The 14378-nt window shown below is 42.6% G+C and overlaps 1 protein-coding gene across 1 annotated transcript; it reads left to right on the top strand.

Annotated features, from left to right (window-relative positions):
- The first annotated feature begins 113 nt into the window (after window positions 1-113).
- On the top strand, window positions 114-14367 carry LOC146758473 (uncharacterized). Its single transcript, XM_085515877.1, has 5 exons — window positions 114-825; window positions 936-1033; window positions 8633-8750; window positions 9922-10129; window positions 14242-14367. Exons 1-4 carry the CDS (start codon window positions 800-802, stop codon window positions 10103-10105), a joined length of 426 nt encoding a protein of 141 aa, XP_085372003.1. The 5' UTR covers window positions 114-799; the 3' UTR covers window positions 10106-10129; window positions 14242-14367.
- Window positions 14368-14378: the final 11 nt, after the last annotated feature.

Raw genomic sequence — 14378 nt, 5'->3', positions numbered from 1 at the left:
TGAGGAAAATGGTAGCTGCAGATGCTAATTTATTAGCATAGCACAGATGACACAGTATACATCGGAGCAGTGCTGTGGTTCTGCATGACAATCACACTGCTTGTAAGTATTCAGAACAACCCAGCATCCTGAGGGCTCAGTTCTTGCCAGAGCTCCGCTGGCTTTGTACAGGTAATGTCATCCATTTCGGTGTGATCAGAATTGCTCTGTTCCAACTGCTGCGTGCCTTTCACACCCATTCCTCAGACACTGTTTCAAAGCCTTTCAAAACCAGCAGAACCTGGAGTCCTTATGCTTGTGGAAAGTACAAAGCTGGCAGACTCCAGAGATGTGAGTAAATACACATCTTTAACAGCCCGACCTATTTTGGCTTTGCCAGAATAATCCCTCTTCACCTGCTCAGCTAAACAGGGTCAGGTTAGGGATGGAGGATGGAGGTGGGTTTCTTGCTATCAGTGCATCTCTTTCAGATGAGAACACAAGTGAGGAGTGGTGTTTATTGTCTGGAAAACAAGACATCGGTGAGTCACTGGGAGAGCAGCTGTGGGACTGTGGAACAGATTTAGGAGTATTAAATCAGGGAACAAAACCATGGCAAGTGAACGTTATCTGACAGCATCTTAACTGTTGCATCACACACACACTTACAAGACCTGTTTGTTTTACTGTCAGCAGGGTGTTATTTTGTCACATTGCAGCTGGCAGAATCAGGACATACAGTTACTGGAAGTAACTGACAGTTTTTTAAGGTAAAGCCACAAAACCCTCTACTACACTGTGTACTCCAAAAAGGTGAGGAATGGGAACGAGGAGCTCATTGCAAAGGTATGTACCACTGCCTGGTTGTTGTTTTTTCAGTACCAGCCTGTGTTATCATAGTCCCTGTTCAACAAATGTGAAGCTGCTGTCTGAAGCAGTTGTGTGGTGTTTTATAGATGCTGGAATGTGCCGTGCCACCAGCATCACCTGAGGCAAAGGGATACAGATAGGTCTGAGCACTGCGCAGTCAGCAGCAGCATGAAGTTCAGCAAAGGTAAATGCCAGGTTCTGCACCTGGATTGGAGTAATGCCAGGCACGGGTACAGACTGGGAGACGAGTGGCTGGAGAGCAGCCAGCAAAGAGGAATCTGGGGCTCGTCAACAGCAGGCTCAGTATGAGCCAGCAGTGTGCCCTGGCAGCCTAGAAGGCAAACCACATTAGGGTGCATCAAATACAGCACAGATAACCAGTCAAAAAAGGTTATTTACCACCATTGGTGTGGCCTCACCTTCACTACTGTGTGTAAATCTGGGCTCCACAGTACGAAGAGGATGTTAAGGTCCTGAAAGTGTCTAGAGGAAGGCAACAAAGATGGTAGCAGGGATGGTAGGTGTGTTCTGTGAGGAGAGGCTCAGGGCACTTGGATGCTTTAGTGTGGAGAAAAGGAGGCCAGGAGGTGATCACTTTGTTCACTACAGCTTCCTGAGGAGTGGAAGTGGAGAGGGCAGTGCTGGTCTAGTCTTCCTGGTAACCAGGGATAGGGCTTGTGGGAATGGAGAAGAGCTGGGCCAGAAGAGCTTTATGGTAGGTGTTGGGAAACACCTGGATACAGAATGCCCCGTAACCTGTGGAGCTAGTTATGCAGCTTCTGCTGTTCAGGAGAGCAAGTTTCCTACCAAGCTCTCTCCATTTTATTACTGAAGTGAGGTTTATGCACTGCATGACTCGAGGTCATGTTTGTGCAGACGCTGCTATCACAAAGGTTTGCTTAGGCTTGAGACAAGGAACAACAAGACATCCGATGATGTTCTGGGATACCACATGACAGTTTTTTTATTGCACTAATTATAACTGTTATCATACCATCCACTGGTCCATAAAACCCAGAGCTTCGCCATTCCTGCTACTTTTGTAGTGATTCATCATTCAAATCATTTCCCTGTGGCCTGAAGCACATCTCTCCATGCATCTCACTTTGAAGACTTAACATCTCTCTCCACAATAACCTCAGCATGCAGTCCTACCCTCCAGTCCTACCCTCCAGTCCTACCCTCCAGTCCTAACCCTCCTCCCAGCTGTGAGACGGTTTTGGTCTGTGTGTTTTTCAGGTAGGCACAAGCTGAAGGAACACAAGTAAGGATGCGGGCATTCTGTACAAAGGTTAGAATCCATCTTACCTCAAGTACATCAGCACCCTGTTTGCTTGTCCCAGGTTGACATCTCTAAGCCCACAGCCTTGGAAATTCTAGATGTTCACATTAGACTGTGTAATTTATTTGTCAGTGATGGGGATTAGCCTGTGTTTATTCACCTCAACATTTCCTTGGCTGTTCTCGTCTGCATTTCCAAATCATTCAAGTCCATCTGGAGTCTTTTACAATCTCCTGCAATTTGTGCTCGTCTTGAAAATATCTCACTTTGTGATTAATCACTTCCTCCTGCAAAACAGAATTGGAAACATTTTACTCAGACTGGGTTTTGGACACAGTTGTCTGTCTTCTCTAAAGGATTTGGACTCTAAAGGATTAACACTTTTTACAGAATTTTTGCTCTCTGTCATTAAGAAGGTTTTCTTTTTTCCCACTCACTTGATGTAACATAGGAATTCAGTGTGAGTTTTGTGCTGAAGGGGAAAAGGATGCAAGAGTTCTTAAGCATCTACTGTATCTACTTGCATGCTACTCACCACTGATTCATAACTGTCCTCTATGACTTGGGAGCCTCCATCAATTTCCATCTATCTCTTAAGATTTTATAGAATTATAAATCAACGTCATCAATTTTAATAGTGGCTGCTTGAACAAGATGATAACAAGATTACAAAGCCTCTAAAAAGAAAGGAATGCAAAGCTACAGCACTGGACTGGCAGACCAAGCTACTCTGACATCCATTTCAGCCTAAATAAGCATCCAGGTTTAGACTAGAACTTTATGTCCTCTGCCACTTCACAGCCTTCTTTCTCCCAATGCAGTGTCAGTGCATGTGTACTACCAAACAGCCTGACTTACAAGGAGGCAATGGAAAAAGGGCCTCATTAACATCAGTATGAGTCCTGAGTTTGGCTCCTTTGGCACTCCATTAGAAACGTGTGCATCAGTCTACAGGCTTCCTAAGCCCCCATTCTACTGCATTATTACCCTGATGGCTTTAAGCAGTCTACTGCAAGCTTCAGAGTCCTTGTGTGGTTAGCACATGCCATTTCTGTTACTCCCAAGAGAAGCACAGTCTCTTCTGTGATCGAGTATGGTATCTTTCATTACCAAATAAAACAGAGCTCAGTAAGAGCTCTGGGAACATAGGCAGAACAACACCTTGTAAACCATTTATTTCCTACTGACTAACTTGCAAAATAGCAAATTGTCAAGGCTTTTTCTTCTGCTTTAGTCAAAAGGCAGAATCTTAACAGCTTGGGTTCCTTCATACTGTGCTGGGTACTGTTCCAGTACTGATGCACTGGAAACATGCCATCTGCTGAGCAGCAGACCATGGGCTCCATTCAGCCTGATCATTCAGGAGCAGACACAGGGGAGGTGGGTGAAAAATAACCAGTCCCAATCTCCTCTGGAGCTGTTGGCTGACAAGAAGAGCTGTCATTCCAATGGTATTGCAAATTTACACAGAAAAGACAGTGGACAATACGCTGCCTACTTTAGACATGTTTTCAAGGTGATATTTTAAGAAAGAAGAAAGATGCATCACAGTCCCCTTAAAGTATATCTGTGTCAGCTTCTGTCAAACACAGTCAGAGCTGGCAGCCCTACGTCTGGCAGCTCTCAGGCTCCAGAGAGCTGGGGGCCTTATGAGATAAGTCAGCCCAGGAGATCAGAGAACTGGCCAGTAAGTGTGACTGGTGACTTCCCTGCGAGCTGGTATGAAGCAGCTGCAGAGCTGCTCCACGTTACTCAGTGTGCCTTGTGCCAGGACTGTGCCAGAAATCCATCAGCCCATCCTCAACAGAACCTGCTGTGCCGAGGCAGCCCGCCCTCATCCATCCAGGCATGTCCCTCAGTGGAGGAGAACTTTAACAAAGCTGAATCACAGATGCAGCAGATACACAGAACATGCCGTGAATGATGGAAAGTGCTTTGATTCTCCTACCAGCTGAACAAAGAAATGGCTTCACACACAGAGGTAAAAGTCTGGTAGCTCACAAGCCTCAGAACACACCGGACAAGAAGAGTCACTGTGCTTGTGGGCTACCAGGCAGGTTTCTGCCTGCATTTACAGAAACAGCAGGCTGGAAAAGATGCAGCCAGAGCTCAGTGGAGTTACTCCAGCTTACACTGCTAAGCATCTAACCTATAAATCTTATTAGTAAGTTTAAATAAGTCTAAGAGGAAATGACGTTAAATTTACCATAGACCTCATTCTTCTTGGAGTTCTGTCAATACTCTCCCTGCTGGGCCGAACCTGTCACCCATGGCAGCACATCTTTGAGGTTCGTGCCAATAGCAATCACTGGCAACAATAACCTTCCATAATATTTCCTCTAATGCTGCAAGTCTTTGCAAGGCTTCCTTTTCCTTTTTCTCTTTTCCTTTCCTCCTTTGATTCTTTTCCAATTTTTTTCTGATCGGTTATTAACGAAGTGCCAGCTCGTTGTGGTTTTGTAATCAGATTATCTGGAAATACCTGCCTAAAGCAGTCAACGCTGATTAAAAGGAAGGGTGGCCATTGTGTTACTTTTAATATGAGTGATTTAGGTCTTGAGGCCGAGACTGAATTACAGGAGAGCTCAACTTAACGAGGGATTGAATTAAATGAGGAACACCTGATGGCAATATTTCCTACATCTCCAAACTGCCAAAAGAAGACAGTGGCATGGTTGTGAATTTATGCTGTCCCCTCAAAAGGAAGGAAGAACAGCTCGTTTGAACTGCTTCTGGAAAGCAGGCCTTATCCCCAATCTATTTAGATAAGCGCTAAAAAATCCATAGCAATTTTGAAGGGGGATATAATGTAATAGAAAAGATCCTATCTGACTAACAGCCACAAGGTCACTGCTAATTGCTTATTTCATACAGCTAGGCTGGATTTCTGATGCTCTATTTGTTAGCCCACACCCAACTGCATACACAATTGCTGTGATAGAGAGAATAGGAGACATGGGTTCTGAAAGCAAAGTCACACTGTGGTTGCAGGCAAATGTAATACAGTCTTCCAGTTATTAAGACTGAGTGTTAATAATTGTATTTTTCCACGCTTCCCAACGTGTTGTAATGGAGGGTATGATACGGTAACACTTGACTAGTTTCTAACTTAGATGCATTTACCAGTTCTAAATAGCACAGGAGATTAATACTTCAGGCTTGCTCTATGAAGTGAGCAGCCGCTGGGCTCAGAGCGTTGTCTAGACTGAACTGATCTCCACAGCTTTAAAAGTGGCCTCTGTGATCCTACTTATCCTTCTAATCATCAACAATCCCATTGCTGTTCCTGCCCGGGGTCCGACTTCATCACAGGAGTGCTCGTATTGCACTGCATTCCAGTCACCTCAGTGAGATGCTGAACTGCTCTTGAGAAATGCTCCAGCTGACTTCAATTGATTGTTTATTATCTCCTGCCAGTAAGTGCTAATTACACAGCTGAGAAAATTGGGTTGTCCTTTTAGCTGTTCTCTCTCCCAGAAACGTAGAAAATGGAATTTTTGATGACTTGAATTTCTTTTGTACTCCGGCTTAATGTGTGCAGAGAAAAGATTATTCCTTCCAGTATGGCTCAGTGTGAGAGCCTGCCTTACAAAAGCAATAAGCAAATCAAGAGGAAAATCTTGGCATCCTGAAGTTGTGACCTAATTCTATCCTTCAGTGTTTCCCCCTCTCTCCAAAACATCCTAAGTTCAAAATAGCTGCCCTTATTCAGAACAGTTCTCCTTTCTGCTCAAATAGGTCACTTAGAGAAGGCAGGCACTAACTGCACATAGCCCTCTGAAGCACACAGCTGCCATGCTGCCCACCCGAGCAGTGCTCAGCCAGCCTCTGCAGTGCTTTACAGCTCTGGAAGAGGCCTTTCTTCTGGTAAAGGCAGCTGCATTTTATATCAGACAGAGTGATGTTTCCCTGTTGATTTGAAAAATCGATTGGAATTACAGTGAGGAAAAGGAGCCAAGTTCAGTATGCAACTCATTGGCCTCCAGCTGCAGAGATATCCCCGTCGTGCACATAGCAGATCTCTGGCCTGGCAGTGCAGATGCAAAACGTGGCTGCACTTTGGGTAGAAGTGTGCATTTTACAAAGTGCTTCTTTATTTCTTTAGGGGATTGAATGTGGATTTAGAGTTCCACAGAAGGCCGCAAAGCTACACCAGTTCCAAATGCCTCAGAGCCCCGTTTGTGGAATGCAGACAAAGGGTATGAAAGGAACAGATGTAACATATTCTTTAGGTATGTGGTGAATGTCTCAGATGGTAAAACAAGATGGTAAGATGGTAATGAGCCTAGGAACCCCTAGGGAGTTAAATTACTTAACTGTAATGCCTCATCAGTCAGAAGCTTGCAATAAAAGGCTGCAGATCCCTGGCAAAGCTGTCCAAGCTGAGACCAGCAAAGGGCTCCCTCACACCAAAGGTTCCTCTATCCCTGCATGTGGGTTAAAGGGAACACTTGTTTTCCTTGAGAGAAGAGCACTGAGATTCCTGTTCTTTTGCACCTCTCAGGTTGCTGGGAGCACTGTACTCCAACTGCCAAGAGAAAAGAGAAGAAAGATGTACTGCACACATCCAGCATAGGCTGGATGTTCCGTATATTTCAAAGGGGCAATGTTATTACAGTTAGGAATAATACACCTGTTTGCTTCAGCAGAGCAGGTGAACTGCTGGCACCCTACTGCTTCTCACCTGCAGTAATGACTGCTCGTGGAAGAGCCCCATAGGCTGTACCTAGAGATAGACATACAACGATGTTTCCAAGTCCATAGGGCAATTCTATGGGGAAAAAAAAGTACTTTCTGTCTGAATCAAAGGAGATATATTTTATTTTATGCTATGGAAACTTCTGTAAGTCATACAGAGATCCACAGCAGCTGGGGTGATTGCCTGAGGATTTCTGGTATAGAGGATTTCTGAGTTAAAAACATGAAATATCCATCAATTACATTGGGTTTAAGATGAAAGAGAACTTTACTGGAATCAACAGTTGTGTAACACACCAGAGAGCTAAGTTCCAGATCTTTTTAGTAGCTCTTTGCTTACTGGAAAACTGAAACCTCATGGAGTCCATGATTAGACCTCACAAAGTCTGTATATTCACAGTGAGGACACCCAGGGATGATGGTTACAAACGGATCACCCAGTTCATCTGTCTTGTGGAGTATCCCTTGATGGATCCCACAAGGAAAGCATGTTCAGATAGTAAGACATGAGGGAGAAGCCTCAACCACAAGCAAATTCTCCTGTTCATCTTCACAAATTACACTGCAAAGGCTACAGCCTGGAAATGGGGATGAAGGTGTGTTTCTGCGTTGGTGAGGAAGTTGTACGTGGCAAGGAGGGCAAACCTCTGCTGGGGGATATTGGCTGACTCACCTCTACAATGCAGCAAGGTTCATAAATCCCCGCTTTGGGATCCCATTGGTTTAGAAGCCACCAAATGATGCTGCACATATAGATTTTAAAGTCCTTAACGTGGGAACATATATGGTCTTTGAGAAAATACTTGTTCTTTTTTGGGTTTTTTGAGGCCTCCCCTTAAACAAAAGAGCTAATAAATGACTTTCATGTACTGAAAGAAATCTTTGAAAGATATGCTAGCAAGGTCCTTAGGCTTTTCAGATTAAAATAACTACAGAATAGCAAAGTATTCTTATCCATTGTTAGTATAAAACTGACACTCTCTGTCTCTTTGGCAACTTTCCTCTGCAGTGCTGTGACAATCCTGCTTTATTAATCGAGCATCTTAAGACAGACAGCACAGATATTCAGGCTATAGATTCCTCTTTCTAACCCCCCTCTAAAACAGGGGTTCTCGTTACAATGGACATTAGAAGTCACTTGCACTAGAGCTCTGAACATCAGAAGGGGAATGGAAATTGGAGCGCTGGTTCGGGTCTCCTTGAATTTGTTAGAGACGTCCAGTAGATGGCAGCAAATGGCACTCCAGGGAGCGAGATACCTTGAAGGTGAAAGCCTGCGAGCTGCCAGCACGCTCTCGGTGTTAGCAATTACACGGCTTTTTTCTTCTACCCATTACGAGCTGCACTCATTTATTTTGCTCTTTGCAGAGAGAACAAAGCCATAGGAGATTTTCACTGCGTTGTACTCAACTGATGCATAACGTGGTAAAAATTTAGCAGCACCTTAAAGTAACTTGTCATTTTCTTATAATTTATAATTACTTGAACCATTTATTCGCCCCAAATTAAAGCTATTGCTATAGATCCCTTTGCATAAATCATGACGGCCATTAAAAATAGTTTCTGGAGGAGAGCAATTTCTTATGGAATGAAGGTCAATCTCATTAGATCACTGTAGCTGGTATCCTAATAACATCCTGCTAGAAACAAGGTATCTCATTACAGAACTTGTATTTTGTTTGAAATATTAGGCCATCATTAAGCGAGCACTAAAATACACATAACATTGGATGACATAAGTTATTTGCCTGAAAGATTGCCCTGCGGTACGACACAAAGCTTAACATTTTCTATTTCTTTTAGCTGGATTCACCTACTTGACACCAGTTTGCTTTGTCGCTCCTCCTGCATGCAAGGCTCATTGGCTGCCTTGCTTACCCAGAGAGCTGATCTTACAGTATGACTTGGCAAACTACAACTGGTAAGGATGATGTTTAATTTACCTGAATTTAAAGTAAATAGTTGAGGAAAACTAAGCATCTGTCAACTGAGAAGAGAGAGAAAAAAAGGAAAAAGATACATTTGCAGAGTACAGATGTAAATGCTGGTTTGTAACCAGTGCTTACAAATTACTGTCCCTTTAATTATCCTGCCCATTTGGAAAGTAACAAGCAGATTTGGTTCCCACATTTTTCACTCTACTGGAAAGCCAGGTCTGGCTGTTTGTTATATATCCAAACACTACACCACAACATTTACCACCTGGCAGCATCTGCTCCCAGCCGGCCAGCAGTAACCATAAAGACAACACCCTGACCATTCAGAACAGGGTAGGCAGGATATCCACAGGAGCTGGCTCAGCTAGTACAGTAGGAGCCCTGCCTTCCAGAAGCTCCAGGCTTCCTAGAGATCATCTGAACATTCACAATACGCTTGTGAAATAAACCAACCTCTGAAAATTGACAAAAACTCAGAAAGGGAAGTTAAAGAAATTTTCTAGTACCATCAAAATAATCCAGGCAAGATTCTTTACCTATGGAGTATGGCTTTAAATCAGCAAATGAAGCCTTGCCCATCATGTAATGGGGGTACAGGTTGGATGATGTGCCCAGGCAGTGCTTACACAGGCCAAAGTGTAAATGAAGCCTATTTATTTGATTTGTCTTTCTGCCTGTCACTGACTTACTGCTTTATTGTAACATCAGTGTTAAAATCTCCTGTTTTCTGTGTGAAATATGGGCTTAGAAGGTAAAACATGCACTTAAATAGCTAGGGTGACTTGTGAATTAGTGCTTTAGAAGGGAAAAGACAGTACAGGCATACAGAGTATGTACAAGAAACAGGCAGAGCACAGTACAAAGAGCACAAGAATCTATAGCATTTCATCTTAACAGATGAATAATAAAATAATAGAATCATTTAATGGCTTAGATTGGAGGGGACCTTAAAGACCATCCAGCTCCAACCCCACTGCCATGGGCTGGTTGCCATCTACATTATCAGGCTGTTCAGAGCCCTATCTATGGCCCTGAATGCCTCTGCTGACAGGGCATCACAACCTTAATGGGCAACCCATTCCAGCACTTCATCTCCTCTGAGTAAAAATGTTTTACCTGATATCTAACCTAAATCTCCCCTCTTTTATTTTAAAGCCATCCCTTCTTTTCTCATCACCATCAGACTGTGTTATACACTCCCTTCAAGTACTGGAAGGCCACTGGAAGGACTCCTTGGAGCCTTTCTCTTCTCCAAGCTAAACAAGCCCAGATCCCTCAACCCTTCGTCACAAGACAGTTGCTCCAGCCCTGTGATCATCTTCATGGCCCTGAAATTTGAACAGAAAAAAAACACCCCAAAACAGTAAGTGATGATGGTTTCTATTAGGTTATTAAACATGCTGTTTACAGCATGTTTGATTTGTAATGCTGGAACTGGGTCGCAAGACTTAGTCTTTCATCATTCTTGGGAGACACATGGTTTTAGTAAATAGCTGTAACTGCACTTGGAACAATAAGACATCATGCACAACTTAGGCTAAGCGCTGCGGGCAACAGTAACAGTTCAAAGATTTAAGAGAGTTCATCTAGCCAAGCAGCTAAGCTGCTTCTCTATGACTAATACATGGGAAGAGGTCCCTCTGGCATGTGATCCATTTCAGCTTCTGTGCTTTCTTCAGGATGGAATGTACCATCCTTTCATTTTCTGTTGGTTCCAGAAGCAACGTGGAGAGGTAGGTTAAATTTCCAACCAAGATGAGACAAGCTGTAGAAAATATTGGGAAAGGTGAAACACATTCCAGGAATCTCAGGCACTTAGAGAGTGAAATTGAGGAGCACCATTGCTGAAAGCAATGACACAACCCACACCTGCCCACTGTTCATTTCTGCCTGTGTATGGCTCTCAATGGTGGGCTGGTGCACATAGTCTTGGGGGACCATAAACTGAAAAGACTAGGGAACACTCCAGGTTAAAATGCAACTTTTCTGTTTTTCTTTCCTTTTTTTTTACCATTATCTGCTCCTGCCTCTTTGTTGCCATGGTTACACAAATACTTATGCTGGCACCTTTGTTACAGCCATGTGAAGATGAGTTTTGAGAAGTGAGAAGCCCCCCAAAGATGAAGGCCAGCAGCAGCCTCCAAGTCTTGCCCCCATTCTGCAGGAGGCAGCCCCAGCAGCAGTGCTAGGCCAGCACCCCACTTAGAAAGCCTGTGTTATTGACAAGGCAGCTGGGGTCTCTGCCCCCACCCATGCTGGTTTTTCCCTCTTCTGGTCCTCTGGGAAGCCACAGAGTCCTAAGGTTATTCCCACAATCAGAAACCAAAGCCATGACAGTTTTAATAAAACAAACATGATCCACAACAAGCAGAAGATGGAACTCATGTTACTCTATTAGAAATCCAGCCATCAGGACTAAGTTAGTTTCCTCATACTGCCAAGCTCCAGACCACAGATAATTGCCTTTATTTTGATTTTAGCCAATTGAGCTGTGATTTCACCCTTTCTTCAGACTTCAGGTTAGTTTGAAGTTAGAAACTCTTCTATCTTGACTTCTTTTAGATGGAACAACTCAGATCTGAGCTTATGACTGGGTATTAGATTTTGAAGTCCTATTGGAGGCAAATCCAAACAGTAAGAGAAACCTTCCCAGATGAACTAACGCCAACTAATCCAGTGCTTATCCTTCTGCACTCAAACACACTATAAGTTTCAGCTGCCATTTTTCTCTACAAAGAGGTTAACAATTTCACAGTTCTTACTACCTATTTTCTCAACAATTTCACATTATGCCTTCAGATCTCTGTGAACTGATTTGTGTCCTTTTTGTCTAACAGTGCACTGCTGCTTATGGCTAACAAAGAAAACAAATACCACTTGCTCACTTTTTAAGCATCTCATAGATTTTTTTTCCCTTTCCTGCATGCCTTTGTCACCAGATTGAAATGAACATTTTTTGTGAACAAGCTGTTTGGGATTCAGAGTCTCCAAAAAAACACATCATATTGTCAAGCCTGTTAAAAAATGTCACAAAGCTGATGGCAGGTTTGTAATCTATACCCAAGAATTCAGCCACCCACTTTCAATGCATTAAATGCTTCTGATAGGTCTCATTTTTCTTAAACAGGGCTCCATCACTAAATTAATTAGTAGAACAGGAAGGAACAGGAGATTATTTCAAAGTTGAAGTACCAGTTATTTGCACCAGACATAGCGTGGTAACTGGAATTAGCACACTGTAAGATATTACACATACCAGGAAACAAATGGAACTGGACATTGTTTCTTCCTAGTTTTGTAGGTGTAACTGAATAGCTGAAGATTAAGCAAAAGGCCTTTAAAATTCTAAACAAGGGCACATGACAATAAACCCAGAATCACCATCCAGTCTGAATATGAGTGGCCTCTTCTCCCACAGTAAGTCAAATTCTCTTATAACAAAAATTTGACAAATAGCCATAGATTTGGGGAAGTTCCATAGGGCAAAGTCATCTAAGAGTAGTAAGGCAGTAAAATTAAATACAAAAATAGAAAGATCTGTGGCTGTCATGGAAATTAAAACTAAGACAAGTAAGTCAAGGCTGCCCAGAGTTTATGCTGAGTAGGAAACTCCTTTGTTTAGTTTAAAGTCACTGAGGACCTCACATCTTAGATGTTCAAAGCAAGAAAATAAATAAGCAATGTATTTATTTATAGGAAACTCTTAAAGAAGTGATGGGTACAAGATGCTGTTTCATGAAGAACTGAAGGTCAGATCAATTTGGGAAAAAACAAAGTGTTTTTAGAAGTACTATAAGATACAGAACTGTAATATATAAACAGCACAATAAAAAGCAAAAGTTACAAAACAGGATCACACCATAAATGCCAGAAATTCATTGCTAAACCATCATAATAGTGCAAGCAAATTTGAGCATCTCTTGTGTATATAAATTAATTTTTAGAGATAGAAAATGCTCTGATAGGACTTGCAAGATTGGGAAGTTCATCCATGAGCATATAAGGACTTGCAAAGAAATCTGAAGAAAAGACTTACTATCTCCATGGTATCAGGGAACTGGTTCTGATATAACTTCTCATAATTGTAGGAGGAAAAAAAGCTAACTTTGCTACCATGGAAACAGAACAGTGCAACGTAACTGGTGATTACTTGTCTCCCTTAACAAGACTGATCCCTAACATGTTAAGACCCTCAGTAACATAGGTAATTTCTTTTCCACCTGAGAAATAAATGTGTTACAATAGGGACAAGTGGAAGCTATTCATTGAGCTCACTAAGCGTGGGGAGAACAGCTCAGGAATGACGGGTATTTCTGGGAGAAGTGAGGGATTGCAGAGCGGGGGAAGGGGATAAAAGAAAGATCAAGAAGGAAGATACCACGATACCAGAAGACATCAGGGAAAAGGGAGTTCAGGTTGATTACTTAGATAGCAAACAAGGCCTTGACACTGAGTGGCTGGATCCTTGTCCTGCCAAACAGAACCTTTTAAATAAACAGAGAAGCAAAAATGAGCTGGATGGTGCCTTGCCCTAGTGCAGGTACAACCTCAGAGAAAGTGTATCTTGTGGAATTTGTGTGTTCTCATCATTCCTTAAGTTATTTTTCCTTTGTTCTTCGCTGGGAAGTTCCACTCTTTGGTTGCATAAAATAACTTCAGCCTCCTGAGGGCACACAGCCTTATCACCACCACACTGCGGCTGGCACAATCATCAAGTGCTGTGGGTTTTTTTCCTCATGGTTGGGGATAGGCACTTTTCTCAGCTAACAGTGATAGATAGTGTTGGAAATATCCTCAATAATTTTTGGTCAGGACGGTATCTCTGATAAAAAGCAGTTTTTATTCGTGATTGCAATGGCGGGCACCCTGATGGCAGAAGCGCACCTATGGACATGATGTTACAGTTTTTATACCTTTTCTCCCATATGTTTTCCCCTCCCCTGTCCCCTTTGGTTGGGTATTACAGGTTACAATTTTACCCGAGGTTTGCATTTGTTAATTACATTCTGAAATTTGTTAGTTCACTTGCTATCTTATGCCAGTCAGTCGCCATCCTGCTGTTTCTGTTTCCAAGATGTCTTGGTACTCTTTATCGTATTGATATGTTGATTCCCTTCAAAGCTTCTTCCATTCTGTCCCAGAGACCGTCGTTAAACAAAGAGCCTGGGAGGGGGATGATTCCAGTCCTTCCCCATATCTCTTCAGGCACATCCTTACGTATGTCAGGACTTGTATATTTTTGCAATGTGTACAACAAAACATTAAAACACATTATTGCTAGTTTATACAGGTATATTGTTATTTTAACTTCTCCTCTTTGGATCTTTTATCACTCAGGCCCTATTTGTCCAGCACCAAAAATAGTTTTATTTCAGATAGCTGGACAGACAGGAGCTGCAGTCTTTGTAACTATGATTTTTACCTAATAACTACAAATTTCTTCACTCATATATTCATGTTTTGTTCTAAATGCAGAAGCAACATTTGATTCCCACAATAGAATGGGAGATAAGTTGCACCTAGAGAGGCCTAACTCAGAAGGGGACCATCCCAACTCCATAGAGCTGCTACGCCATTTTAGGTTCCCCCGCCCCCTGCTGTCACGTGACGCA

The sequence above is a fragment of the Coturnix japonica genome, chromosome 14, assembly GCF_054131305.1.
Source record: "Coturnix japonica strain WE chromosome 14, WE-NBRP24, whole genome shotgun sequence".
Classification (NCBI taxonomy): Eukaryota; Metazoa; Chordata; class Aves; order Galliformes; family Phasianidae; genus Coturnix; species Coturnix japonica.
The sequence above is the reverse complement of the archived record's forward strand: the minus strand, read 5'-3'. Positions and strand labels throughout refer to the sequence as shown.